This window comes from Salmo trutta, chromosome 15 (assembly GCF_901001165.1).
Source record: "Salmo trutta chromosome 15, fSalTru1.1, whole genome shotgun sequence".
Taxonomy (NCBI): domain Eukaryota; kingdom Metazoa; phylum Chordata; class Actinopteri; order Salmoniformes; family Salmonidae; genus Salmo; species Salmo trutta.
Window position 1 is genome coordinate 47,059,442 of NC_042971.1, and position 26,545 is coordinate 47,085,986.

Below are 26,545 nucleotides of genomic sequence, written 5' to 3' on the forward strand. Positions count from 1 at the left end.
ATAGGCATAACAAGTTCTTTATCAAAGTAAAAAGAGAAATTCAGTAGTTGATAAAAGGATATTTGAAAAAAAGTATATGAAGCACAATCTCAATCTGCTTTTATATGCCAATTTACACCCTGATCTAACGTAGCTAGTCATTAACAAAACCACTCTAGAATCCCAGGATAGACCTGGCGCCCATAGAACTAGCAGGAATACCATCTCTATCCTAGCAGATCTTAGCAGATATTAGTTCAGTGTTCAATATCATTGTCCAGATCCAAAAGGCATGAATTGGTTGGGGATGGAACAGGCTCTTCTTGAAATTGAATTAGGATGACCCAGGATGTGGCAAGCAGTTGTTTATAATAGACAAGCAGCAGATTGTGTAGCTTTGGCATGTAAGACCAGAGGACAGAGTGTCCCGTTGTGTCAATGGACTTCAAGCCTCTGTTCTTTCACTAGAACGAGGTCACAGGATGACACAATGGCTCTTCTTCGTACGGTGTCTTGCTCTACGGCTTGATGCCAGGGCTTTTTTGGTGGCATCTCTGAAAATGTCCTCTACGTTCTCCCGGTATTTGGCTGAACACTCTAGATAAAGCTCAGCACTCATATGCTGCCTGGTCTCCTCACCCTGTGGAACCAAACAATGAGCATTCACTGGATGACGGAGTACTGGACCAGAATTGGAGACTGGTAAACAGGGCAAATCAGAAAAGGTTTTCGCGGATCAAGCATTTGAAGGTCATTATCCATAATTCAAATGAAATGGTTAAAGTAAAAGCACCACACCTCAACTTATGTGTATAAACCCTGTCATCAGGAGGACAGGTTGATCCTCACCTGTGTGTAAGTGATGGGAGCCTGATCCATGGCTTTGAGTCTCCTGGTACGCTCCTTATCCTTCCTCAGGTCAGTCTTACAGCCAATCAGAATGACAGGAATATCGCGACAGAAGTGGTTCACTTCCGGGTACCACTGCGTGAGACAGCAGAACACAATAGTGAATGTAGAGGTAAGAGGTCAAGGTATGGAAGGAGCTCAAACTGTCACATTGAGATTACACGCGGGATCATGGTGTTTGCATACTGTGTGTGTGCACTGTTTTCATATTTTCATTGACTGGACCCATAAACAATTAGCAATAAGTTTCATCAATGACCCAACAGAGGAAACAGATACTTATAAAATAGCCTACAAAAATACTACATTGACAGGTTGTTTGGTTTGGCTCTACATCCACCCAGGTATTGTTTCTACAAGTAGGCGTGTTTACCCCCTCCCTTGGTGTAATGTTTTGTGCCTACAAAGTCTCACTCTGACTGCATTCCCCTTGACTTTATCACATGGTATGCATTCATGGCTCTGTATTGACATTTCCCTGCTCATTGAGGGAGGCTTCTAGCACAGTGCCGTTTGTTTTTCAGGCCAAGCCACTGGGGTCAAAGTTCATGTGCTCTGGTTGAGTCACAAGTAGCGAGCAAAGTCAAAAGAATGTACACAGTCACATCAAAGTCAATCTCCAACAATCATTCATCAAATTCCTGCCTTGACATGACGTCTAACCACTGATAAGCGGTGAACTCGCAATACCTTTCCCACCTCTCTGTGGAGACTAAGGTTGTGCTTGTTTATTTGTACAGACAATACTCACTAGATCTATTATGCACTGTACCGGGATCCTAGCAAAACATGCAGGCCCTTAAATTCACTGTGGTTAGCTGCTTACTTAGCGTTGGCTGTTGTTGGGCAGAATATGAATGTCATTGGCTGTCACTGATAATGTAATATCGTAGATGAATCATGATCAATGAGCTTACCTTGATTAAGACATTTTCAAAACTGGTGGGGTTGGTCACATCATAACAAACTAACACCAGGTTGGCATTCTGGTAGGAGAGTGGCCTCAAACGATCGTAATCATCTTGGCCTGAAAAAATGGACACACAAATACACTCAATGTAAAGTGTTTGGTGAACTTACAGAAGGAAAATAGAGACAATATTACAGCCCCCCCCCCCCCAACAACCTCTAGTAATGGAATGAGTTGATACTGAAACCATGTTATAACCAGTTATAAAACCACATCCTGGCTTCAACTTCCTTTTCCTGTCGAATAAAGTGGCTGTCGCGGCAGTTAGGCTAAGATAAGCCGGGGACTCACAGTGGAGACACTGTACTAGGACACGTGATAGGTTGTCCTTGGAAACACCAAAATCAGCCCCAACATAGTAAGTAGATCATTCTGCCACTGTTATTAGTCAATACGTGTAACTTACATTTCTAGAGGGGAGTGGTTTGCAATATCCAGTATTGATAGAGAACAAGTATAAAGTCATTTCTGAAACTAACTTCTCAGGAAGCCAAGTATTCCACAAGTCTTGATAAAACCATAAAATACACAGTGTACAAAACATTAGGTACACCTTCCTAATATTGTGTTACACCCCCTTTTGTCCTCAGAACAGCCTCCATTCGTTGAGGCATGGACTCTACAAGGTGTCGAAAGCGTTCCACAGGGATGCTGGCCCATGTTGACTCCAATGCTTCTCACAGTTGTGTCTAGTTGGCTGGATGTCCTTTGGGTGGTGGACCATTCTTGATACACACGGGAAACTGTTGAGTGTGAAAAACCCAGCAGTGTTGCAGTTCTTGACACACTCAAACCGGTGCGCCTGTCACCTACTACCATTCCCCGTTCAAAGAGACTTAAATCTTTTGTCTTGCCCATTCACCCTCTGAATGGTACACATACACAAGACATGTCTCAATTGTCTCAAGACTTAAAAGTCCTTCTTTGATCTGTCTCTTCCTCTTCATTTACCCTGATTGAAGTGGATTTAACAGGTGATATCAGTAAGGGATCACAGCTTTCACCTCATCAGTATATGTCATGGAAAGTCAGGTGTTCCTAATGTTTTGTGAACTCAGTGTATGCTGGTATAGAGCCACATAGTGGAGGTGTCAAAATACCCTGAAAACCTGGTGGTCAAAACAGGGAAATGGTTCCAATAATTTTTCTACCATTCATTTTTCCCATAGGGGATTTTAGAAACGCTTAAAATAATGGCTGCGTTTTGTGATCCCTTACTGAAGTCACCTGCTAAATCCACTTCAATCAGTGTATATGAAGGGGAGGAGACAGGTTAAAGAAGGTGTTTCTAAAAGTGTTTCTAAAGTCCCCTATAGGAAAATGTATGTTGGAAAACGATTGGAACCATTTCCTTTTTTGACCGCTAGGTTTTATGGGTAATATGACTCATACTGTGGTACTCTATTTGTGATATCTATAACAATGAGCTGAAAAACTAGAAAATCAAGTTTGACATGCTCTTAATCAAAAAGTAAACAATTCAACAGAATAAAGTTATTATTTAGAAGCTATTGAGATTTTCAATTCAATATCTAGCCATTTGAGTTGATAATCTGAGGTTTCACTGACAATGTCTAGTTTAAAGTATCAAAGAACCACTCAGATGCAAATACAGTTACAAACATTATTTCTATAGATGAGCCTCCACCACATCCTCTGTCACAGCAGCTTTCTGCAACACTGCTGCGTGTCATTGCATCAGTGCTGTGAGAGGGCAAGGTGTAACACTCAGTGAGATGTCGCGTCATACTCATCGTTTACAAAAACAATGTAATCTACTACAGTCAGACAGTAAATCTACAATACTCCATTATGACATTTCAACTAAACACATTGTTTGGACAAAAGGTTTCCAGTCATAGAGAAAGTCATAAGACACATTTTCAGTTCTCATCCTCCAGCAAACTAGTCCCATGTTTGTTTTTACTGTGTATTCTCCAGAAAACAAGAGGATAAATAAGTCACAATATTTTTAACTGATGGCTATATTAGTCAATAATTGAAAGCATTTCAGAATCTCTGTTCTGAACCCAATGCTTGGATTGCACTTACCTGACACAATTCTATCCTTCTATCTAGCTTTATGTTCCACCTAGCTGATCAAAGATATGCTATCAGAATATATCTGCTCCAGCATTACAGGCAAGATGACTCCACACCCACAGAACAACGATCCACACCCTACATACCTGCCCATTGTGCAGGAACAGAACCCTCTTCTTGATCCATAGATACTTAATAATGATTATGTTGCATAGGGGACCTTACCAGCTGTGTCATAGAGGTTGAGCCGAATCTCTTTCCCTCCATACGTGACTGTGGTGACATATTTCTCAAACACAGACGGAGCATACTTCTGTTAAACAGAAATGACAAAGGGAGAAAGAAATTCAGTATTTCAATCATTTTGCATTTCATCCACGGGATACTGTAAATGCACATAATTGAGACAATGTAATTCAACCAAAACTGGATACAGTGCCATAGATCTTGAATACATGTAATGCTCTGTCTAGGAGAATTCCTTAATTATGTTACAAATCATTATCTTTGGAGAAGGAAGCCTATATTTAGAATAGTGTTACTTATTTGTGCTAACTTACCATGACTTTTTTGGGGAGAGTTAATGCAGTGAAAAAGAAATATATTTGCATAGTCTAAACTGTTTATTGAAAAGGTTGTTTATGCTGGCACTGACAGTGTTGGTATTAGAGTCTTAACTTGAATAATGAACAAAGCATAAATCTGCTGACCAATAATGGAGATGGCAATAAAATAACTTGTTTTATTTGTATTAAGAAATAAGTTAGTAAGATTAGTGATATAAACAATATACTTTTACATTCATTTCATGATAGAGTGGAGATAATCATGAGGCTACTTTCCTGACAGGAACAAAACTCTTGAGTATGGCTTGGTGATGTCACCCTCAAAAGGGCACAAATTAATAATGACTGCATAAATATATATATTTTTTAAAGGGTGATTACATTAATCTAAAACAATTATGTTCATGAACACACTTACATCCTTACTCTAATATGCAAACATCTCAAGAGAAGCCACTAGATGCCATGTTGTCCTTACCTCTGGAAAGTCTCCTTTGGCATACACCATTAGAAGGGATGTTTTCCCACATCCCCCATCACCCACAATAACAATTTTTAGTTCTTCTCCCTTCTTAGCGTTGCCATTGCTAGTCACAGTACCATTCTGTGTCATATCTAGAGTCCAACAGGTCGCAGTCAGACAGAAGTCAGGATAAAGTCAGTCCCTCCCAACTGAGTCTGAACACATGTCAGTTCTGCCCAGTGAATTTATAAAGAGAACCTGGCTAAGTGGGAAGAATGAGTGTCAACAAGAGGAACAAACCAAGCTCAGTCTCATCTTGAACAGGTGTCTCACTCTGCTCTGTTCACCACTTAATTGTCCTTTCCAACTTCAGTTATTTCCTAGTGACCCTGAACACCCTTCTCTTCCTAATCAATTTGTTCACTGGAAGCGTCTCTGTGGTAAAAGCTCAGTCACGCAATACAGTCAGTCTACAGCTGCTCGCTTTCTCTACTGCTCTGTAGTCATCTGGCCTGTCCCGTCACATCACTGGGTGGGGCTCAGGCTCACACTGAGGCACTTCCTCTATTTAGAAAGGTGTGTTGAGTGTGCTGTAGAAGAGTTCTGAGTAGATCGCTCTGCTCTGTGCCCTCCCCTTCCCTCTCAGAGCAGAAACCAATGTATTTTTTTGAACCTTTATTTAACTAGGAATGTCAGTTTAGAACAAATTCTTATTTTACAATGACGGACTACCCCGGCCTAACCCTCCCCTAACCCGGACAACGCTGGGCCAATTGTGCGCTGCCCTATGCGATTCCCGATCACGGCTGGTTGTGATATAGCCCGGGAACGAACCAGGGCCTGTAGTGACGCCTCTAGCACTGAGATGCAGTGCCTTAGACCGCTGTGCCACTCGGGAGCCAATAATGATCAGTGGTATATGAAGTATTTGTGCTCTGTGATATAGAGAGCTATAACTGAGTGGACTCTGGGTTAGCTGGGGTTAGGATCACACACAGGCCTAGTAACATTTGACTTGACCTAGTAACCTGTGCCTGTACCTTAAGAGCGCTCTTATTTTATACCGAACAAAAATATAAAATGCAACATGCAACAATTTCAAAGATTTTACTGAGTTACAGTTCATATAAGGAAATCAGTCAAAAATAATTGAATTAGACCCTAATCTATGGATTTCGCATGACTGGGAATGCAGATATGCATCTGTTGGTCCTTGTGACATTGGGCCATGCATTATCATGCTGAAACATGAGGTGATGGCGGCGGATGAATGGCACAACAATGGGTCTCATGATCTCGTCACGGTATCTCTGTGCATTCAAATTGACATCAATAAAATGCAATTCTGTTCGTTGGCCGTAGTTTATGCCTGCCCGTACCATAACCCCACCGCTACCATGGGGCACTCTGTTCACAATCCGTGAAGAGCACACTTCTCCAGCGTGCCAGTGGCCATCGAAGGTGAGCATTTGCCCACTGAAGTCGCTTATGACGCCAAACTGCAGTCCGGTCAAGACCCTGGTGAGGACAACAAGCAGATGACCTTCCCTGAGATGGTTTCTGACAGTTTGTGCAGAAATTCTTTGGCTGTGCAAACCCACAGTTTCATCAGCTGTCCGGGTGGCTGGTCTCAGACGATCCCGCAGGTGAACAAGCCAGATGTGGAGGTCCTGGGCTGGCGAGTTTACACGTGGTCTGCGGTTGTGAGGCCAGTTGGATGTACTCCAAATTCTCTAAAACGACTGAAGTGGCTTATGGTAGAAAAGTGAACACTAAGTTCTCTGGCAACAGCTCTGGTGGACATTCCTACAGTCAGCATGCCAATTGCACACTCCCTCAAAACTTGAGACATCTGTGGCATTGTGTTGTGTGACAAAACTGCACATTTTAGTGTGGCCTTTTATCCCCAGCACAAGGTACACTTGTGTAATGATCATGCTGTTTAATAAGCTTCTTTATATGCCACACCTGTCAGGTGGATGGATTATCTTGGCAAAGGGGAAATGCTCACTAATAGCGATGTGAACTAATTTGTGCACAAAATTTGAGAGAAATCTGCTTTTTGTGCGCATGGAACATTTCTGGGATATTTTATTTTAGCTCATGAAACCAACACTTCACATGTTGCGTTTATATATAATATTTTTTTGTAATTTACCACCATGGAAGAAAAGGCTCTTCTTTGTGTTGATTCATTCAGTATATCACCCTGTGTGGTTCTAGTCTGGGTACCAGTCAGTTTTGCTGACATTCCATGAATTGTATTCCATGTTACATGCCAAAGTTTAGCATGACAGGAGTGGCAAGGAGAAAATGATAGCTAAACAGACTGCTACACAGACTGTGGTTCCACTGAGCCCCTTGAAATTATACTGAAAATGTGACCACTAAACCAATAGTAAATTGGCATCATATTTTTCTTAAAGTAAAGCTACAATGTATTTTAAAATCATCATCTCTGAGTCTTCTTAATTGTCTCAGATATCAAAACAATCAATGTCAAAAACTCAAAAGAAAACATAACAGACATCTGATTAATTTATATTTATTTGCCGTTCAAAATTATATTTCAATGAACATTTCGAAGGCGTAAGTACATTTGAAACACAATTTCTTTAAAATGGTAGCAGGATAAAAATTATATTTTGATTCACATTTAATAAGAGAAATAGCCTACCATTGGGTTGTTTTTTATGTAAATGTTTAAAACAAATGTATAATTGTATGTAACAATCAAACTATTACTTCATTGTCACCTACAAGAATGCCATCAAAAGGAATATTTCAAGTAGGTCTGTCATGTAGGCTTCCCGACATGAAAATGTGTGTCAAAAGCAATACAGAGAGAAAAACCCAATAAAACATATATTTAGTTTAGATAGCATATACAGTTCATGGAAAAATAAATACAGACCCAGAGAATATAAAAGCAAAATACACACAATAGGTCTATATATGTACATTTATATCATCATATTTTTCTAATCTAAATAACAGATCAACGAATCATGGAACAACGAATGGGATTTATGTGAAGTGGAATGTTAGCCTGTATGAATAATAGCGTTGGCTTTCCTGTTATCGCGTCAATAAACCTTCAATATTCACAATAAATTGGAGTAAAATAATGTTTAAAATCCCAATAGGCCACTATGGCCTCTCTCTCCTGTCCATTTTGGACTGTGTGTGATTGGTCACGCTGTAACAGTGGACATGTTGACAGCCTCCACAGAACGATTACAACATTAATTCCATACCTCATTGTGATTTGGATAGTGTTGGAGATGGAAATCAATTGTTTATGCAACAAAATGTAAATCTTAAAATTTGATCTTTATTTTCCTGTAACATACTTAATCACAATTCATGAGCTAAAATGCCGTCGTGCATCCAACATAAATCAACCGGACTCCTACTATTTTGATAAATGAAAAACCCTCCATATAATCTTTTATATTTCTATGGAACTGAAAACCAGATTAGAAAAGACAAAAAGCATGCGATTATAAAAAGACGTGTTTAAATTATTGCAGATTTAAATGTTTGTTGGCCAACAGATTGTGTAACATTGATTGTGTAACAACAGTGCTTTAAAAAAATGGGAGATTATCTAAATTACGCCGGGTCGATTTATTTGTAGGTACATTTTATTTTGTCTATAGGTTACAGGCTTTAATTGTTGGTTGAATAAGGTTTGAATTCATTATTCTAAATTAAATACTCAAAATTGGATTTTCAATACGCTTTCAAACGTGCAGAACCTCTCATTTTTCTGTTTTGACAAATACATCCTGACAAAAACCCTATCGAAAACAGCAGTATCGATTAACTGAAAAACAAAGAATTATAAAACCCATTTAGTTATGCTGCCATTGAAAACACGAATCATTTGAACTATTAACTTTTTTAAGGTCTAAATAGCTTGCCTAAATATAACAGCTTGACATACAATGGTCCGAGAGTATAGGCAAATAAATATACCCTACTGTGCTGCGAGCAGTCGGTCTTCTGCACAAGAGGCCCATTCCCTTTTTTCTGGGTGTGCTTTAATGTGTTCCTTCTCTGCTTGCGTAATAACAGCTGGTCGGCTTTGCCATACAACAAGCCTTTATACTATGATTCAGTCGGATTTAACAGTGCTCTGTCGGTCATAGAATAAGACATTTGGGTAACACTTTTTTATTTTTACATTACTTCCGCTCTAGCTGCTTCAACAATAGCAAAAACATGGTCTTCAATAATTTGAGCACTGAGGGAGCGGATGGAATGGCCTGCATGTTCTATTCTCTACAAGAAAGGCCCATCGATTGCTGCTATCTGGCTTGCCCAACGCGTCTATTTTGTTTTCAGAGGGTGTAAACAACAGTTTGTTGGATTCATGGTTTACGGCGTTGCATGGAGCCTCGTGACCTAATGGTTCGACACTCCTTTTACCCTTAGCCATTTACGCAGCGATTGTGCAATAGGAATTGAGCCCTGCCTGGAAATACAAGCTCCTCTACAGTTGACTAAAACATTTCCGACATGTAGACTATTTCTCTGTTTCTGAAACATAAATGAGGTTGTTTAACCTCTGTGTGGATCATGCGATTAAGGTTGATCAACATAATCCATGGCATATTCACTGCAACCAGAAGAGTTCAACTCGAGACACTTTAATACTCAGGAAAACATACATACAGTGTACACACAGACAGGTTTGTTCCTATTTTTCTCCTTTACCTATAGGATGGATTACATCTTGCTTGTATGACATCTCCTAAAATCTTCGTGTGTAGCTGATCAACACCTCGAAATACAACATCGAATCATTATCTTGAAGGGGAGACAGAGTGCGAAGAAGTCTGAAATCCCCTTTGAGTATCCTGAAAGAAATACAGCACTATGTTCGAAATCGTTTCTTCTGACCTTATATGGCTGTGTGGGTGCAGTTCTCTCATACATTTGGCAACTGGCCATGGCCAGATCCTCAGATTACTGATGTTTGCCAAACCCGTTTAAAGTCTATCAACTGTAGCCCTGCAACTAGACGACTGGACTGATTGTGCCATGTTTCTTCGCTCTGTCGTTTCAATTTTGCTGTAGTCTACACTTTTACAAACACACCAGTTGAAGTCATATTTCTTGCGCACCATTGATACATTTCCAGTGTGCAAACAGAGACCCCTGTGTGGGAAACTGCAGCTCTTTCTTGCGAATGACTACCTCGCCCAGCAATGGCGAAGCAACTTAACCAACACACAGTGATCTCCTTTGTCTGTGAAGAAGCCATTTTGAAATTGAGAACAACAGCAGACAGAAGCCATTAAACGAAAGTACATATGAAAGGTCGTTTTTGGACAAGGGGGAGCAATGAGAGGTCTACCAGATAAATTTTACCCCTAAAAGCATTTGTTCCCAATAAGACATTTTTCTCTTGGATTACATGTTTTAATTAACTGTAAGTTTATTATTAGCATCTAATTCCAACAACATTTCACAATTTAATGTTACAATATAATAGTTGTTAATGAGATCAATTTAGGCAAATCCCTCTTTGGTGAACCTGTCCTAAAACAGTCAAATGTAACATTACTGTTGTTTAGAACTAATACATTGAGACAGATGAAAATCCATTACCTTTAAAATGACAAGATTTCCATGGCAGTAGGTTATGTCGTTTAGGTTTATTTTTGATATCTTCAAATTCGAGGGTGAGGGATTTGACTGCAATCCTGTCATCAGGAAGAGAGAGGGGAGTTGGTTTGCATACTGCACTTACTGATGCTGCTTGAAGATTTTCAGCATTTGTTATTCGTTAGTCAAATAGCAGTCAAGACTAAGTCAAAAGCCTTCAATAGACAGTTTTGGGCTAATTGTTTTCTTCCTTTTTAGGAGTTGCATCCCCACTCATCCTTTAAACCACTATAAGAGGATCCGAAGATGGGAATAAGAATGTTCAATTTCCCCCTGCATTTAGGCCTGATAAATGTATTTCCTCACAATGTTAAGGTAAATATTTTCATTAGAGTTTCATTTTTCATCTGCTTCCAGTTGGATTCAATGTCTATGTAGTGAGCCTTTGAGGATACCAATAAGTGTAGGATTGTGTCTGGAATTCTACAGAAATTTAAATATGCCCATGAAGCAACATCAGGCACATTATACCCTCGCATTTGTTCTGTCTATTGCCCGAATGTATAGCCTACTGCTTACTGTGAGCTATTACAAAACATGCATAAATTGACACATTTAGTGCAGGAGCCATCATTTGAAAGAAGAATACTTACTGACCTTCATGTTATTAAACGTCTCTGTTGTGTAACTAGATGGTGTACCATGTGAAAGATGAGAAGCAACCACTCTTTAATGTAGAACAAGTAAAGGGGGTTAGTTGAGTACCAACAGCCAATTTCCAGTTATAAATGATTCAGCAGTTTTGCTAAAGGCCATTTGCTCTCTGGCCTGCTTTATGTGCTGACATTAGATGAGCAAATATATTTAGCCTCTGATGGATATAGTTAAAACAGTATGCAAATTAATGTATTGAAGAGAGTTGGCAATTCTACTAACACCATGACTCCAAAATGATCAAGTCAATAAAAATAACAGAATTGTGATACTTTAATAACAATAAGCTCACATTTCCTACATATACAAAAGGTAACACAATTTAACTTACACATGCTATAAATCATACATGGCCATTTACAGTGCAATGTCAACAAAATCCCATTACACATTTACTGTGCTTCTCTTCATAACAACTTCAAACTACAAGCTGTTTATTCACTATACTTTTTTCTTTTTACTTTAGAATCCAAAATAATTTTATATGGGTGTGCCATGACCTAGTTAGGACAAAGATGGATTCCAAGCAGAGAAGGAAAAAGGTTAAAAATGTCAAAGGGATAACATCCAGTATTTTATCTTCCTTCTTCTCCATCCTGTCAATGGGGAATCATTGTTATTTATCATAGTCCAGAAAGAGATGAGGAAATAAAGTATAAGATCCCTTTTGAAACAAAGGAAACCCATATTGGCCATTGAGTCCCATTTCAGGAAAATGGCTGCTGAGAGCGCGCCCAGCCCCCTCTTTCTGCTCTCTGTTGAAAGATTCCTCAGCCGTGCCTCTAATAGCAGAAGCTAAAATGGTGCTTCGCTCTGATTGGCCGGTGGAACTGCTAACGTTAACCAGCCAATTGCCCAAGCACTGCAAAAATATCAAGCAATGGATGGCACATCTCCTCAGCCAACATAACACAAAATATCAAAAAGACAATGAAACAGATTAATAATGCAAAACATGTCGGTTAAAATAAACAGTTACTTTAAAATGTACCCATATTTGGCCTTTGAATATTATACGGGTATTACAGACAATGTGTGTATAGGTTATAATATAGGCCTAGTCTATAGTCTCAAAATGTATTTAATGTATGTTTTATTTGTGTAATATATTGTAAACAGATCCAACATATTTCCTGAGAATTGCCCATAAGCACAGCTCTAGGGTCAGGTTTAATATCCTAGAGCTTACATTTTCAATCAGGAATTAAAACGTAATAATGACCCTAGATCTGTGCTTAGACAGAACTTGCATCGACCTATGTCCATCTTGTGTTTGCTCTTTGAGTAAAAGTAGGCGGTAGATTCAACACTTATTTCATACCCAATGTGCGAGCTAAAAAGCCACTATACAACAACTTATAATATGTACATTTAAATGCAATACATATCTTGATTTATTCATGTGTTGTGTGTTTAAAATGGTCCAATAATATTACAAAATGTACGCATATGTAAAGAACCTCAAATCGAAAGTGCGAATGGTATGAGGGGTAGCGAAGCTCAATACTATTGTGGGAGAGACAGAAACCCCAGACTGGAGGCACAATATGTGTTGGCTCGCAAAAAGGGAGGCAGTATTCTTTGAATCATGTAATTTAATCAGTAAGATAAATTATCTCGCCGTTTGATTATTAAAATAAAGTTCGATCGGACAAAACATGTCCAAGGCAGGGGAAAGAAACAGACTAAACGAAGACCATGGCAGAAAGCAGAGTTCAAGTAAGCTTGCTCTTTTTTTCCCCTTCCTCTGTAATGTCTGTTTCTGTAACTGGGATACGCTTGTAATCCCCGCTTTCCTCCTCATAGTATTTGCAAAGGTATCGCTACAATGTAACCTAACGAGTGTTTGTGCGCAAGTCTGTGTTGCTCTCATCTTCTTGACATTTCTACACAGGTTTGGCAAACGGCATGGACAACCACCATCCCGTTTGCAGTTCGGGGGAGAAACGAAGTCACCATTGTAGAAGTTACAAGTTGATTATTGACCCAGCGTTGAAAAAGGGATCGCACAAATTGTATCGCTATGATGGAACGACTTTTAACATGCCAGTAAGTGTTACATCCGTATTCGAAAAGAGAAACACTAAGCTACATTGTTGCAGTGTTTGCCTCAACGATTGATATGTTACTTTCTGCACATGACACAGTGCATCAGAAGTGTCACTATCCCGTCGTTAAACGCAGTCAAAGGTTTATCCAAACAATTCCAATAAACTCTAACCTTTTTCATGAATGTAGTGGTGTCTGGTGTAAACCCCGTCTTGATATATCGGCAGTTTGCGCGTCATATTCTTCCTGCTTGTCAGAACTTCTGGAATAGTTACATTTTATCGTTCTACAGAACCCTGGGATGCCACCAGTGGATATCGTCCGAGACCCGAGAATCGGTCGTCTTTGGACGAAGTACAAGGAGACGGATCTCCCAGTTCCGAAGTTTAAGGTAGGGTAATCAGTCACACCCCCTCTCAGATCTTAACAAAATGTTCCATGCTTTTTATGTTTTGGGGCTATAGCCTTTTCTAAGGTTCCGAAGTTTTAAGTAGCCTGACACACCCCCTCGACGTTGTTGATGGAAGTGTCATGCTTTTTATTTAGGATGTAGTTCTCCAGAAAGGCAACACATGCTAAGCTATTGTCCCTTACAGCATGAACACATTTTGGATGTTGTATGTCAAGAGTATTCTATCGTGGTTGTTTGGTTTCTCGAAATGTAAACTGCAGATGTCCAAAAATATGATATTTAATCGGGCATTGCAGCCTGGAATTTAGGTTTCAACGGCTACTGGGTAAATGTGCTGTAATCTAAATAAATGTAACATTCATCATTTAATGTAAGTATTTTCTTTCTCTAGATTGATGAATGTTACATCGGCCGCGTGCCTCCCAAGGAGGTGACGTTTGCGAGGCTGAACGATAACATCAGAGAAGGTTTTTTGACTGACATGTGCAAGAAATTTGGGGACATAGAAGAGGTGGAAATTCTATACAATCCGAAGAACAAAAAGCATTTGGGATTAGCCAAAGTTGTTTTTGGAACTGTAAAAGCAGCCAAGGATGCTGTCCAGACCCTTCACAACACGTCAGTTATGGGCAACATCATCCACCTGGAGCTGGATCCTAAAGGTAATAAATCTTGTATGTATATATGTATGTGAGTATTTATAAATAATGTGCAATTCATTCTCAGTTGTAGAAACAACATTTATGCATACGTGAAAACTTGATATTTTATTTATAAGACGTCACTAATTTCATTTTTGGAGGACAACATTTAGTCACGTGTATAGCCTACGTTTACGGTGGTTGCTTGGTAACCAGAGCACTTGCATCTGAATGTAAGTGCGATTTACCAACGAGCCCACGAGCATCAATAGCGTGTGCAAACTGCAGAACGGTATTTTCCGACTTGAATAAAGATAAAACGCAGTTTCGTTTGGTTTATTTGATTTATATCCAATTATAGCAGTCATCATTGAATTAGTTATAGCTGTTTAATTATTTATGTGCACATGGACGCCTGTAATAAACGCCTATAATGCAATTATGCTTAAATTACATATGATTTTTTTTTACTAATTCTAAAGCAACTTTATAGCCGAAATATATTTTTTCTTGATTTCAGCGAGTAAATTCTAAATATGATACACGATATTCCATTTAGCCGGGGAAATAGGCGAAAGTCCTTCATTACTGATGTTAATGGCTACAGACAAATATATTAACATGGTAAATATTAACATGTTAAAATGCAGCCAATGTCAACAAGTAAAATATTGTTTAATGATGACGAAGTTTTTTTGCGTGTTCAAAATAATTGGGAACTCGGAAATTTCCAACATCAGTGCGTTCAAGACAACTGGGAACACTGAGGGGGAACTAACTCGACCTGGGAAAAATCGTTTTGAATGGTCATCTTTCGAGAGCTCTGACTTTCCGACCAGAAGATCACTGACCTCATGAGTTCCTAATTGTCTTGGAAGCACCACTATTCTCTTAATCTCTTGAATAGACAGTGGTTCCTCTTACATCAGCAGAGGGTCATAGGGAAAGTGCTCAGTGCCGCATTTAATTTAAACTGGTAGCCTATATAATGAGAAGCTGGAGATCAAGCAGAAAATCTAAGGCCTACTGAGTACCGATTTATCATTATAATTTCACCTGCCTGCAATAGTACGCACATATCGTTGACATTGATTTACCATATGCAGATTTTAAATGTACAACTTAAATTAAATGTCACTAGAACGTTTGCCTTGTGGAAAACTCCACATGCAGAAACTCCTCAAATTCTGTTTTCAAGTTTTATTTTATTTTATATTTATTTATTGCTGTGAATGATGTTCTTCTTACATACCTCTAAGGTCCGCCTGGTCTCATAGACTAGACATAACACAGTAAATGAAAATCCAGGACACTCAAATTAGTATAATATGTTACTTTTGGTATGGTTACATAAGACAAGAGGTTACTTAAGGCAAAAATGAAAGGAGGGTGGTTGGTTGGGCGTAAAATGCGAAGGTCTAGCAACCCAAATGTTGCATCTTTGAACCTCATCACCGACAACATTAGTATTTTAGCTAATTAGCAACTTTGCAACTACTTATTACTTTGCACCTACTTAGCCACCTAGCTAACGATAGCCACAACAAGTTGGAATTTGTAACATTTTGTACGAATTGCATTTGTAACATCATACAAATTGTAATTTGCAACATCATATGAATTATAATTCATTATTGCTTCTGTGACAGCATGGGCAGTGCCATTGAGGCAATCTCCATTTTGAAGTAGTACATTTTCTTCTTCACAATTGGCTGATCCTGCCTGATGACCCGGTTGGACATGAATCCAACATGGTCACCAAGAGGGATCAGCCAATGAAGTTGGGAGTCCCACCCAATTGACTACATTAAAATGGTGGAAGCCCTCCATTGCGCTGCCCATGCAAATACTGCCTTTCGGCCACTAGAGACCTCTATCATTCTCTATGCTCTTAACATACAGTATCATACGAAATGGATGATGGACATCCACGAATTTCACACAACCATATCATACTAATTTTAGTGCCCTGGATTTGCATTTACTATGAGTCTAGTTGCTAAGGCTACTGAGAAAAATATATATATTTCACTTATTGAACCATATCTTAACCTTATCCATCCAGGTGAGAATCGCCTTAGGTACTTCCAGCTACTGTTGAATGGCACCTTCACCCCTCGGACACTTCCGGTGGGAGGAGAGGAGGCCAGACAAGTGTCCCCTCGTAGCCTGGCAGAGGCTCTTCTGGTAAGACCACCACTTTTATGTTGGATGTTTAGCAGCACTATGTTATGTTGTATTTGAGACAATTTGCAAGTGTTCCAAAACAGGCTCACAGGAAAGTTAAGCGTGTTTAATATGTCTGAACATTCTATTTGATTTACCTTTTTATGTTTGCATAACTAGTCTCTCTGCAGTGCCAACTGATAGTCAAGGCCCTGGCCTAGTCCCTTGAACAGATTGTAAAGTTCTGCGCATAAGCCTGGTTCTCTCAGCTTTAAGGAGCTTTGCATTATTGAAAGTAAAAAGTGTCCCATACTCAACTGCAGACCAGCCAGTATGAGTTTATTGTATGTCATCAGAAAGGTATTTCAGATGAAGACATAGTTAAGTCAGTAGTTTTTCCAGCTTCATAGGTTTGGTTGGTGAAAAATGTTGCCCCATTCCTGAATCATTGTTACTGCGCTGTACTCCAGTGAGTCTCTGTGACCCCCAGCCAATATAAGCTGACACCCTTATCTCTAATCCAGTTTATTAGTGCAGCAGGTGGTAAAATGGGGCCCAGGAAGGAATGTTGTCTAGAACCTCTGCCTGCCTGCAGAGGAAAGGGGCAGAGCTGTTGTAAGCCTGCCTTTGAGCCATAGCCTTACTGCACAGCTTCTCCTGCAAGCAGTGCTCGGCTGTCTTCAGCAGTTTGAATTCATGCATATTGGGAACTGTCGCAAAAACTAAAATCTGACCCTACATCTTTAGATATAATTATTGGCCTGTTAATTAAGTTAAATCATAACAGTTGCTGTGTGCTCAAGATGCATGAAGTTGCATTATTTTCCTTTTAAAACCTGAACTTGATTGTGACATTAAATGAGCAATGTAGCCATGCTGATGGATGTTATATAGGGTTCAGCAGTTGACTGTATGAAGTGCCTTCTGTGAGTGTGTTTCCTAAGCAGAGTTTGGTGTGTCCCTCCCCAGGCCTGTCAGCCCCTGCGCCGGCTCTCTGAAAGCAGCTCGTCTGCTGCAGTGGGAGGCATAGTGACCCCCAGCAGCACCGCCTCCAACACCACCCCTCTGTCCCAGGATACGGCCTACTCTAGCCTAAGGCAAGACACTCCGCAGTCCCAGGGCACCCCGCACACCCCGCGCCAGACCAGTACACCCTTCTCTCAGGACTCCAACTATTCCAGCAGGCAGGCCACCCCAGCCTACCAGTCTAGCTGGGCCGAAGGCTCTGGAGGCTACAAGTCTCGCAGACACGAGAGCAAGTTCCAGGATGCCTATAACCGGAGACCGGAGAGGCGTTATGTCCATGGAACTGGGGGATCAGGATCCTCCTCCTACCGAGGGAACTCTGAACAGTCTGCCTTCAAGCAGCACCAACCTGCCCCACCTGAACCCCCTCCCTCTGCCTCATCCTTTGCCCACACACCACCTCCCCCTACCAGTGCCAGTTTTAAGTCTGCCTTTTCCCCCTACCAGCAGGCCCCAATGCCCCCTGCGTTCCCCCCCTCAGAATCTCCGTTCCACCAGCCTGTCCAGCGGGAGGCAGAGTACCGGAAGCCCTCCATGGCCCCTGCCACTGACTTCAAGCCAGTCAAGAACAAGCCAGCTACTCCACCCATTCCAGAACCCCCACCAGAACCCAAGGCCCACCCCAGCACCCCCCCTGCCCTGACACCAAAGCACGGCCCCCCCTCCCCTGGCACCCCCACCCTGGAGTCAGAGCGAAATAGCCTGGACTCCCGTATTGAGATGCTCCTGAAGGAGAAAAGGACAAAGCTTCCCTTCCTTCCTGGAGGCGACTCATCAGACCCTGATGTGCGTATGGTCTGCAGCCCCATCTCCTCCTCTTCCTCTCAGCTGTCCCCCATCCCTCCTTATGGGGGCACCCACACCTCTCGACCCTCTAGCACGGGCCTGGAGGACGTCAGCCCCACGCCCCTGCCTGACTCCGATGATGAGGAGCCCATCCTTGTAACAGGCTCGCTCCTCAAGGGAGTCAGCTCTCCAGACCATCTCCATGGGAAGAACGCCAGTGACTTGAAGGATGGTCGCCTTGGAAACCACACACCCACAGACAAAATGGAGGTAAGAACCAACAGTATCATCCTTACTTTGGGTAGATGCTATGTTTAAAAAGTGGAAGATGGAAACGGGGAACAGATACTCCATTCCATACATGACACACTTTTGGCCACATTAGTAGTATTGCTGTGGAGATGTCTGCTTGCAGCTGGATCTGTTTGGCAGCTACAGAGGGGGCACCGGAAGTAAACAGGCTTCAGTGTCTGATAGTAAGCCTGCACTTTCCCTTTTTGTTTCATTCTTCTGTCTGTATACTACAAGAGGAAATGGTTTATTCTGGTTTCACAGCAAACAGTGACCAAAACAGTGACGTTTTTTATGGGTCTGTTCCAAACTAGGTGAAGTTATCAACAACATACCGTGAGTGACACAGAACATTAGTGTTTTCCCCCTGCCATCAGAACTAATTGCCCCATAAAGATATACACTTTATACACTCGTCATGTACTTTGAAATCTGTTTCCATGGTCTTTCTGTTTGAATGTCTTTGTGTTTGCAACCATTGTATTAATCATTTTGCAAAACATTCAAAGCTCGTAGTTGCTATTTAATTCTCTACCTGGCACGATAACAAATTTCATCCAAAACTCCAAACTGGGGACATGCATCAGAGAAACATCAAGCAAAAGTTTTAACCTGATCCCAGATCAATTTGACAGGCAAAGTAAGTGGCAGTACAATTTTAGGGTGTAATAGGCTACCTCTGTCGTTTCAAATAATATTTGATAGTATTTGATAAAAAAAATACTTTTGGAAGTAACTCTTCTGTTGATGTGTAAATGGTTATTTTCCTCATGTTTGGTACTACTCACTGTTTGTAACTAGCCTGTGCCCTGGTAATAGGAGGCCCACACCCAGGGCTGTGACTGGGAAACCTGACTCATTCTTCTGTTGGGGAATAGAAAACACTTTCACTTCCCCTTTCTAACACTCATGGGACGAGTTACCAGGGTGGCTGTTAGCCATTCAACACTCAACTCACCACTTCCTGGTTCTGTTGAGCTTGACAATCAGGATTGGCTCACATCCCTGTATATTTTATGTTATCGCAAAGCAAACATTTCAATAATATGGGCAGTTTGGCACACACAGGCCGCTCCCCAGGCTTTTTCAATCTTTGTGGTTTTGATTGTTTCATGAATCCTGATTTCATTGCCACCCAGATATGATTTATCAATGAAAGCTAAATTGTTACTGAATCTATGACCATAACCTGGTTGCTCTGCGATATAGTTTTTTTTGGTAGTTTCACACAGCTATTCAAGGACATTATATCAACAGTTGTGTTTTTTGTAGCCAAGAATCATGTATATATTTGATTATACTTGTGCTAACACTTGGGCTGAATGTATTTAGACTTGGCTCATCCTTCAAATAATAATTATGATTTATTTTTTAATTTTTAATTTTATTTAACTAAGCAAGTCAATTAAGAACAAATTCTTATTTACAATGACGGCCTACATCGGCCAAACCCGGTGTAGGTCGATGTAATTAACTGTTCATGATTTGAAAGATTAGGAAATAACCACATGCTGCTAAAATTCTAGTAGTGCCTTTTTAGACACTAATATCAAGGTTAGTGTTAGACAGCCTGTGTTTGGAATTTAAAGAAGGCGCTGGCAGAGTTTGCTATTTATTATGATATTATAGGGATTTGTAGAGAAGCTAGAAACTTTTCTCATTATGTGGATGCTTCCTATATGACTATCAGGTCATGTAGTGTAGAGAGATGTCCTGACACCTTGTCCTCTCTCTCCCACACAGAGCCATCAGTCGTCTGGGGAAGACATGGAGATCTCGGACGAGGACGACATGCCAGGCACGCCCACGCACGGTGGCGACTGTGTCAAGGGAATTGTGGTCAACTCTGCTGTGTCCCCCATGCAGTCCATGCCCCTCCCACCCCCCGGCTTCCCCCCTCTACCCCCTCAAGCGGGCTTTGGTCTTCCACACCACCTCTCTGCTGTCCCAGGCCCACACCTGGCACCTGCAGTTCCACACCCCATGCTGCCTCACCTCTACCCCCATGGCATGGTGCCTATGATGCAGATGGAGCTGATGAGCTGCCTGCCTCAGTGGGGCAGCGTTCACATGTCCTTCCAGATGCAGACCCAAATGCTGAGTCGCATGGTCCAGACCCGGGGTCCCTACCCCTACCCACACTTCATGACCGCAGGAGGGGCGGCTGCAGCTGGGTCAGCAGCCATGCAGTTTGGGGGTCCCTACCCACCCTTGTCCATGAGTAGCACCCCAGCTGCCAGTGCAGGGGGCCACAGGCAGCAACCCTGGCCGCACCCCAGCATGCCCAAGTTCAACCCTGCCGTTCCTCCACCGGGCTACGAGGCTAAGGAAGACCCTCACAAAGCCACTGTGGAAGGGGTGCTGCTGGTCATCGTCAAGGAGCTGAAGGCCATCATGAAGAGGGACCTCAACCGTAAGATGGTGGAGGTGGTGGCCTTTAGGGCCTTTGACGAGTGGTGGGATAAGAAAGAACACTCAGCCAAGGTGAGTCATTCTTCAAAGCCAGCTCCTATCTAGTCTCACTTCAGTCTCATGTTAGCGTGTTTGTCAATTCTGAGATTATCTGGAATATTTCATGAAGCACAAATTTAATCAAATTTTTTCGTTGCATGCACATATTTAGCAGATGTTATTACGGATGTAGCGAAATGCTTATGTTCCTAGCTCCAACAGTGCAGTAGTATCTAACAATACTCACAAGAATGGAATTAAGAAATGTATAAATATTAGGATGAGCAATGTTGGAGTCCGGAGTATAAATATATATACAGTACCAGTCAAAAGTTTGAACACACCTACTCATTCAAGGTTTTTTTTTTATTTTTACTATTTTCTACATTGTAGAATAATAGTGAAGATATCAAAACAATGAAATAACATATGGAATCATGTAGTAACCAAAAAAGTGTTAAACAAATCAATATAGATTTTATATTCTTCAAATAGCCACCCTTGCCTTGATGACAGCTTTGCACACTCTTGGCATTCTCTAAACCAGCTTCACCTGGAGTGCTTTTCCAACAGTCTTGAAGGAGTTTCCACATATGCTGAGCACTTATTGGCTGCTTTTCCTTCACTATGCGGTCTGACTTATCCCAAAACATCTCAATTTGGTTGAGGTCGGGGGATTGTGGAGGACAGGTTATCTGATACAGCACTCCATTGCAAGTTTGCGGGCGGTGCATTTGCCATACCAGGCGGTGATACAGCCCGACAGGATGCTCTCAATGGGCCTGTAAACTTTCGGTTACCTAAAATATACTGTATCTCCCTAAAACTTTATGCTAATGGTAGAATGTGGCCATTGTTGCTTGGATACAAAAGAATGTTTTGGAGGAAGGCCTCATTTAAAACTCCTGGAATGTTTTGAATAAGAAAAGCTCAGCTAACCTTGAATTTAACCTTGAAGTTGAATGCACACTAGCTAGATAATGAGTGAAGATTTATTTGAATGTGTTGAAATGATGGACACTGGTGAAAACAAGGTAGGCATATCGGAGCGATATATTTAGAGTTTGGTTAATTGAATGAGTTTGGTTAATTGAAATGGATGAAATATTTGAGTGCAAATGACAATGCTGTGTTAACTGGCTATGTTGTCAGAAGTTTTACTTTGCTATTTCACTAACTCTGGCTGACATTTAATTGTAATGACATGACTATTCTAGCCAAGGATTCTCCTGCATTATTGAGCCAGATAGCTAACAGGCTTTCATATGAGTACCATGTTGTTGTTCATCCTCCAGGCGTCCCTGACCCCGGTGAAGGCTGGCGAGGGAAAGGAGGAGGAGAAGCCCAAGCCCAAAGAGGCCATGGGCTCCAGTCTACTGGAGAACTGGAACAAGGGTGAGGGCCTTGGCTACGAGGGTATGGGCCTGGGCATCGGCCTCCGAGGAGCCATCCGCCTACCCTCCTTCAAGGTACCTCCAGACACTTTTAGGATTGACTAAGAATATGTCTAAAGGTCTCTGTTACTGGAAAATAGTTATATAATTTTATGTTTGGCAAAGTGCATTTGCCACAAATCCGTGGGAGAGATTATTAATGTGTTTGTGTGTGTTCAGGTGAAGAGGAAGGACCCTCCTGATGCTGCCTCCACTGGGGATACTAAGCGAGCGCGGCCCTCCACGCCAGTGGATGATGAGCTTGAGGACATAGCAGAGCTCCCAGAAGATGTGGCCAGGGTGGACGAGGACAGTGCAGCTTCTCGGAGACGACATGCCCGGCCGCTGGAGCTGGACAGTGAGGGAGAGGAGAAGGTAGAGACCTCTGGAAAGGAGGAGTCCCTCTCCGACAGGGAGGAGGAGCCTGACGAGACGGAGGTCTCTGACAGGTTGTCGTCGGCAAAGGTGAGCTGTCAGTCAAATTACCTAAAATCGGCCTAGAATGGGAGATGAAGTGTTGACCACTACAACCTTCAACAGGTGCTTCATCTCATTGGAGAAGGCAACCTGAGGCATCATACTGTAGAACCATTTTTTTATAAGAGCTTTTAACCTCTGGAATTTAATCTTTCAGGAGAGTGAAGAGGATGAGGACGAAGATGAGGCAGCCTCATCCAGTGACGGTGAATCATCTGAGTCGTCGGATGAGGGTAAATACACGCTGATGTCAATGACCGTAGTTAGTTATTTAGTTCTCTATGTGTAAACGCTGCCTCTGTAATTGTCCTATCTCTGTGTTTCCTCCTCACTCCTTCAGAACTTGCCAGTTCTGCATCCTCTAAAGTCGACTCTGACTCCTCTGCGAGTGGGGATTCCTCCGAATATGAATCCAGTTCAGAGGAGGAGGAAGAGGAGGAAGAGGAGGCGGCGGTAGATGTGGAGAGTCTACCAGATAAAGACGAGGACCGTGTTCAGACCTCTTCGTCGTCCTCCTCTTCGTCGTCCTCATCTGAGCAGGAGGTGGAGGTGGAGCCCAAGGCCCCCAGCACGCCCCTAGTTCCTCCCCCACAGGACGAGCCCTCGGAGCTGGCTGGTTTAGATGAGGACCAGAGGCCTAGGGAGGGGCTGAAGCTCAAGCCCAACCACAGAGCCCTCAGTGAGGGGGAGGAGGCAGCGGAGCCTGGCCGGACCAGCCTGGAGGACCTCCGGCCCCCTTCACCCAAAGGAGTCCCAGGTTTTAACCCTCTCCTATTGCCTAACCACAAAAGCTTCATGTTTCAGTTTCCATTTCAGATGTTGCACTGCATATTGCTTTTAACTGACAGTTTGTCTTGACATGTTGGTTGTCTTTCAGCTGAGGAGCCAGACATTGACCTGGGAGTCGCCATCCCTGTATTTAAGATGGATCTCCAGGACGATGTTACTAACCTGCGGCCGCCCACGCCAACAGGCTCCCTGGCTGACAGCGACCAGGACACTCGACCCAAGGCCCACACAGAGGACGAGGATCTCCCCTGTACGCCAGGTAGAGGGGCTCCTGTATCCCTGGAGCCCAACACAGCCCTCCCTAGATCCCTAGTAGACCCATCTATGCACCTTCCACCTACCCCGGCCTTGGAGGCCCACTCCCTCCTGCTGCCTCCTCCCGGCCCCCTGCTGGAACTCCCACTTCCATTTCGGGCCAGGCTGTCCACAGACGAGGATGTGCCCCGCACCCCTGGCAGGGACCTGATGGTCCGAGCAAGGGGCCTGGATAAGTCCCAGAACAGCACAGAGAATGTGCCCGTCACGCCTGACAGTGATGCTCCTCTGACTGGCAGCAGCCTGGCCAGCATCAGCTCTCCCCGCATATCCAGCAGCCCCTTCTCCTACCCTGCCCAGTCTCCTGTCCTGAGTGCAGGTATCCCCCGAACCCCCGGCAGAGATCTGACCTTCACTCCTGTCTTCCCAGACAACACAGCCCTGGTTGTTGGCCTGCCCATCCACTGGAAAGCCTCTTCAGAAAGCCCACTGTTCAAGGAGCCTCCACTCAGCACCCTGACCAACCAGACCCTGCCCCCCAACTCCCTCCAGGGAGAGGCCTTAACCAGCGTGCCAAAAGACCTGCCTGCTGTCCCAGTCTTAGACCTCCCCGTGCCCCCTGACGAAACCCCACCTAAGAGGAAGCCTGGGCGACCCAAGAGTAAAAAGGCTGCAGCACTGACCTCTCCTAAGACTGAGTTTATGGAGCTCTTGGTGACTCCTAGCCCCATGCCCCGATCGTTGCCTCATGATGCCCAGCTCAGAGAGTTCTCTGCAGACATGGCTGCTGCAGCCGCTCTTCCTGACATCCCCAGCCGCGCTGGGCTAGACTCCTCCACAGTGGGCCTGGACTTCAGGGAAGGGGAGACAAGGCTGCATACGGTTTTGCCCCCTGACGACCGGTTTCTCCCCTATGAAGAAGAGGAGCACGTGCAGAAGCCTGCCCGTAAGGTGCGGCGAGGGTGGGAAGAGCTGCTGCTGGCCAGCCACTCCCCCGTCACCACACCACCGTGGCCCCACTACTTTCCGCGCTCAGAGTTTGAGGAGATGACCATCCTGTACGACATCTGGAACGACGGCATCGATGAAGAGGACATCCGGCACCTGCAGGTCACCTACGACAAGATGCTGCAGCAGGACAACGGCAACGATTGGCTGAACGACACGCTGTGGGTCCAGCACCCTCATATCCTTTACTACTGGCCATTACTAATATTACTGCCAGTTACTGCTAGTGCATTACTAAGTGCTGTTCCTTTAGTGTCCCTTTGTTACTGGTCTTTTAGTTTTGTTCAGTCATCAAGCATTTTAAAAAGTAGTAAATTAGAAATGCTTGCTCATGGTTTTACCAACACAAGGTCTTACCTTCTCCAAAAGCCTTTTTATTCCCTTGACTCGTCCTGTACCTACCAACATCCCGGCGGTGAAGAGGAAGAGGAGGGACGATGGCATGAGGGATCACATGACTGGCTGTGCCCGTAGCGAGGGCTACTACAAGATTGACAAGAAGGACAAGATCAAATACCTCAACAGCAACAAGCACCTACTGGAGGAGGGGCCTGTAGACATGCAGGTGGGATTTAGCAGAGCAGGGGCTGGTGGGCTTGAGTTCAAATCAGCAACGGTGTCTCTGTTCATCTGTGTCTTGATGGGTCTGTTTTTGTCTAAAGGTGAAGTAGGAGCTTGTGGAGTAGAAGCTCATCACTTTCTCTCCCTTCCTCCATCTCTCTCTCTGCAGGGCATGAGTATTCCCGCACAGCCCCTAGTCTCCACCAGAGCTGGCTCTGAGCGGAGGTCTGAACAGCGCCGCCTGCTGTCCTCTTTCAGCTGTGACAGCGACCTGCTCAAGTTCAACCAGCTGAAGGTACCAAAGGCCAAACACAGCCCACACACAACTACTGTTATTTTACACTGTACGTGTGTCAATGCAATACTGTGTCACTTCAATTTGTCCTTTTTAACACTCTTCGCCAGTTCCGTAAGAAGAAGATTCGGTTCTGTAAGTCGCACATCCACGACTGGGGCTTGTTCGCTATGGAGCCAATCGCTGCTGATGAGATGGTGATTGAGTATGTGGGGCAGAACATCAGACAGGTGAGTAGAACAGGTTATGCACAGATGGGAAGCATTCTACAAATGATCCAACACCACTAACATGCACTTTGTGCCGGCTGCAAAACATCATGCCATACAGGTGAGTGTTAAGCAGGCTGAGTATAAACCCATCCAATCCTGTGTCTAGGTGATTGCTGACATGAGGGAGAAGCGTTACGAGGACGAGGGCATCGGGAGCAGCTACATGTTCCGTGTGGACCATGACACCATCATAGACGCTACCAAGTGTGGCAACTTCGCACGCTTCATCAACCACAGCTGCAATGTAAGTGTCTCTCTCTTCTCCTCTCGAGCTGCAGCAAATCGTAATCAAGTCAATGTCAATGAATCGACCCAGTTTCACAGTGCTAGGCTAGCAAAGACATGGATGCTAACACCACTGTGTTATTCTTCT

General features: G+C 43.0%; 2 protein-coding genes across 6 annotated transcripts in view; one reads left to right on the plus strand and one right to left on the minus strand.

The window, feature by feature from the left end:
* LOC115149176 (rho-related GTP-binding protein RhoF) lies at window positions 1–10,769 on the minus strand. 3 transcript variants are annotated; one of them, XM_029691783.1, is made up of 5 exons: window positions 10,550–10,769; window positions 4,127–4,214; window positions 1,806–1,915; window positions 829–963; window positions 1–619 (listed from the first exon to the last, which is right to left on the minus strand). In XM_029691783.1, exons 1-5 carry the CDS (start codon window positions 10,649–10,651, stop codon window positions 455–457), a joined length of 600 nt encoding a protein of 199 aa, XP_029547643.1. In that variant the 5' UTR covers window positions 10,652–10,769; the 3' UTR covers window positions 1–454. The 3 variants fall into 3 exon arrangements, with proteins under 3 accessions (XP_029547643.1, XP_029547642.1, XP_029547644.1); XM_029691782.1 differs by lacking the exon at window positions 10,550–10,769 and adding an exon at window positions 4,946–5,630; XM_029691784.1 differs by lacking the exon at window positions 10,550–10,769 and adding an exon at window positions 8,917–9,003 and having other exon boundaries at window positions 2–619.
* The window catches only part of LOC115149174 (histone-lysine N-methyltransferase SETD1B-A), a 19,988-nt gene continuing 2,984 nt past the window's right edge, over window positions 9,542–26,545 (plus strand). Inside the window, exons 1-17 of one of the 3 annotated variants that reach the window (XM_029691779.1) lie at window positions 9,542–9,627; window positions 10,805–12,979; window positions 13,155–13,309; window positions 13,602–13,700; window positions 14,113–14,383; window positions 16,428–16,549; window positions 17,498–18,610; window positions 20,375–21,115; window positions 22,378–22,551; window positions 22,696–22,980; window positions 23,150–23,225; window positions 23,333–23,749; window positions 23,870–25,222; window positions 25,443–25,609; window positions 25,775–25,900; window positions 26,011–26,130; window positions 26,279–26,416. In XM_029691779.1, coding sequence (XP_029547639.1) covers window positions 12,919–12,979; window positions 13,155–13,309; window positions 13,602–13,700; window positions 14,113–14,383; window positions 16,428–16,549; window positions 17,498–18,610; window positions 20,375–21,115; window positions 22,378–22,551; window positions 22,696–22,980; window positions 23,150–23,225; window positions 23,333–23,749; window positions 23,870–25,222; window positions 25,443–25,609; window positions 25,775–25,900; window positions 26,011–26,130; window positions 26,279–26,416 — 5,418 coding nt within the window. In that variant the 5' untranslated portion in view covers window positions 9,542–9,627; window positions 10,805–12,918. Of the gene's footprint in view, window positions 9,628–10,282; window positions 10,371–10,804; window positions 12,980–13,154; window positions 13,310–13,601; window positions 13,701–14,112; window positions 14,384–16,427; window positions 16,550–17,497; window positions 18,611–20,374; window positions 21,116–22,377; window positions 22,552–22,695; window positions 22,981–23,149; window positions 23,226–23,332; window positions 23,750–23,869; window positions 25,223–25,442; window positions 25,610–25,774; window positions 25,901–26,010; window positions 26,131–26,278; window positions 26,417–26,545 lie in introns of those variants that run through there. The other 2 variants (XM_029691778.1, XM_029691780.1) reach the window with 2 other exon arrangements.

Excerpts from the sequence above, each read along its gene's own strand:
- LOC115149176 (XM_029691782.1), bottom strand. The coding sequence starts at position 5,080 with ATGACACAGAATGGTACTGTGACTAGCAATGGCAACGCTAAGAAGGGA. Across the intron at positions 4,215-4,945 it reads CCAAAGGAGACTTTCCAGAG|AAGTATGCTCCGTCTGTGTT; the intron begins GTAAGGACAACA and ends TCTGTTTAACAG. Across the intron at positions 1,916-4,126 it reads CAACCTCTATGACACAGCTG|GCCAAGATGATTACGATCGT; the intron begins GTAAGGTCCCCT and ends CCATTTTTTCAG.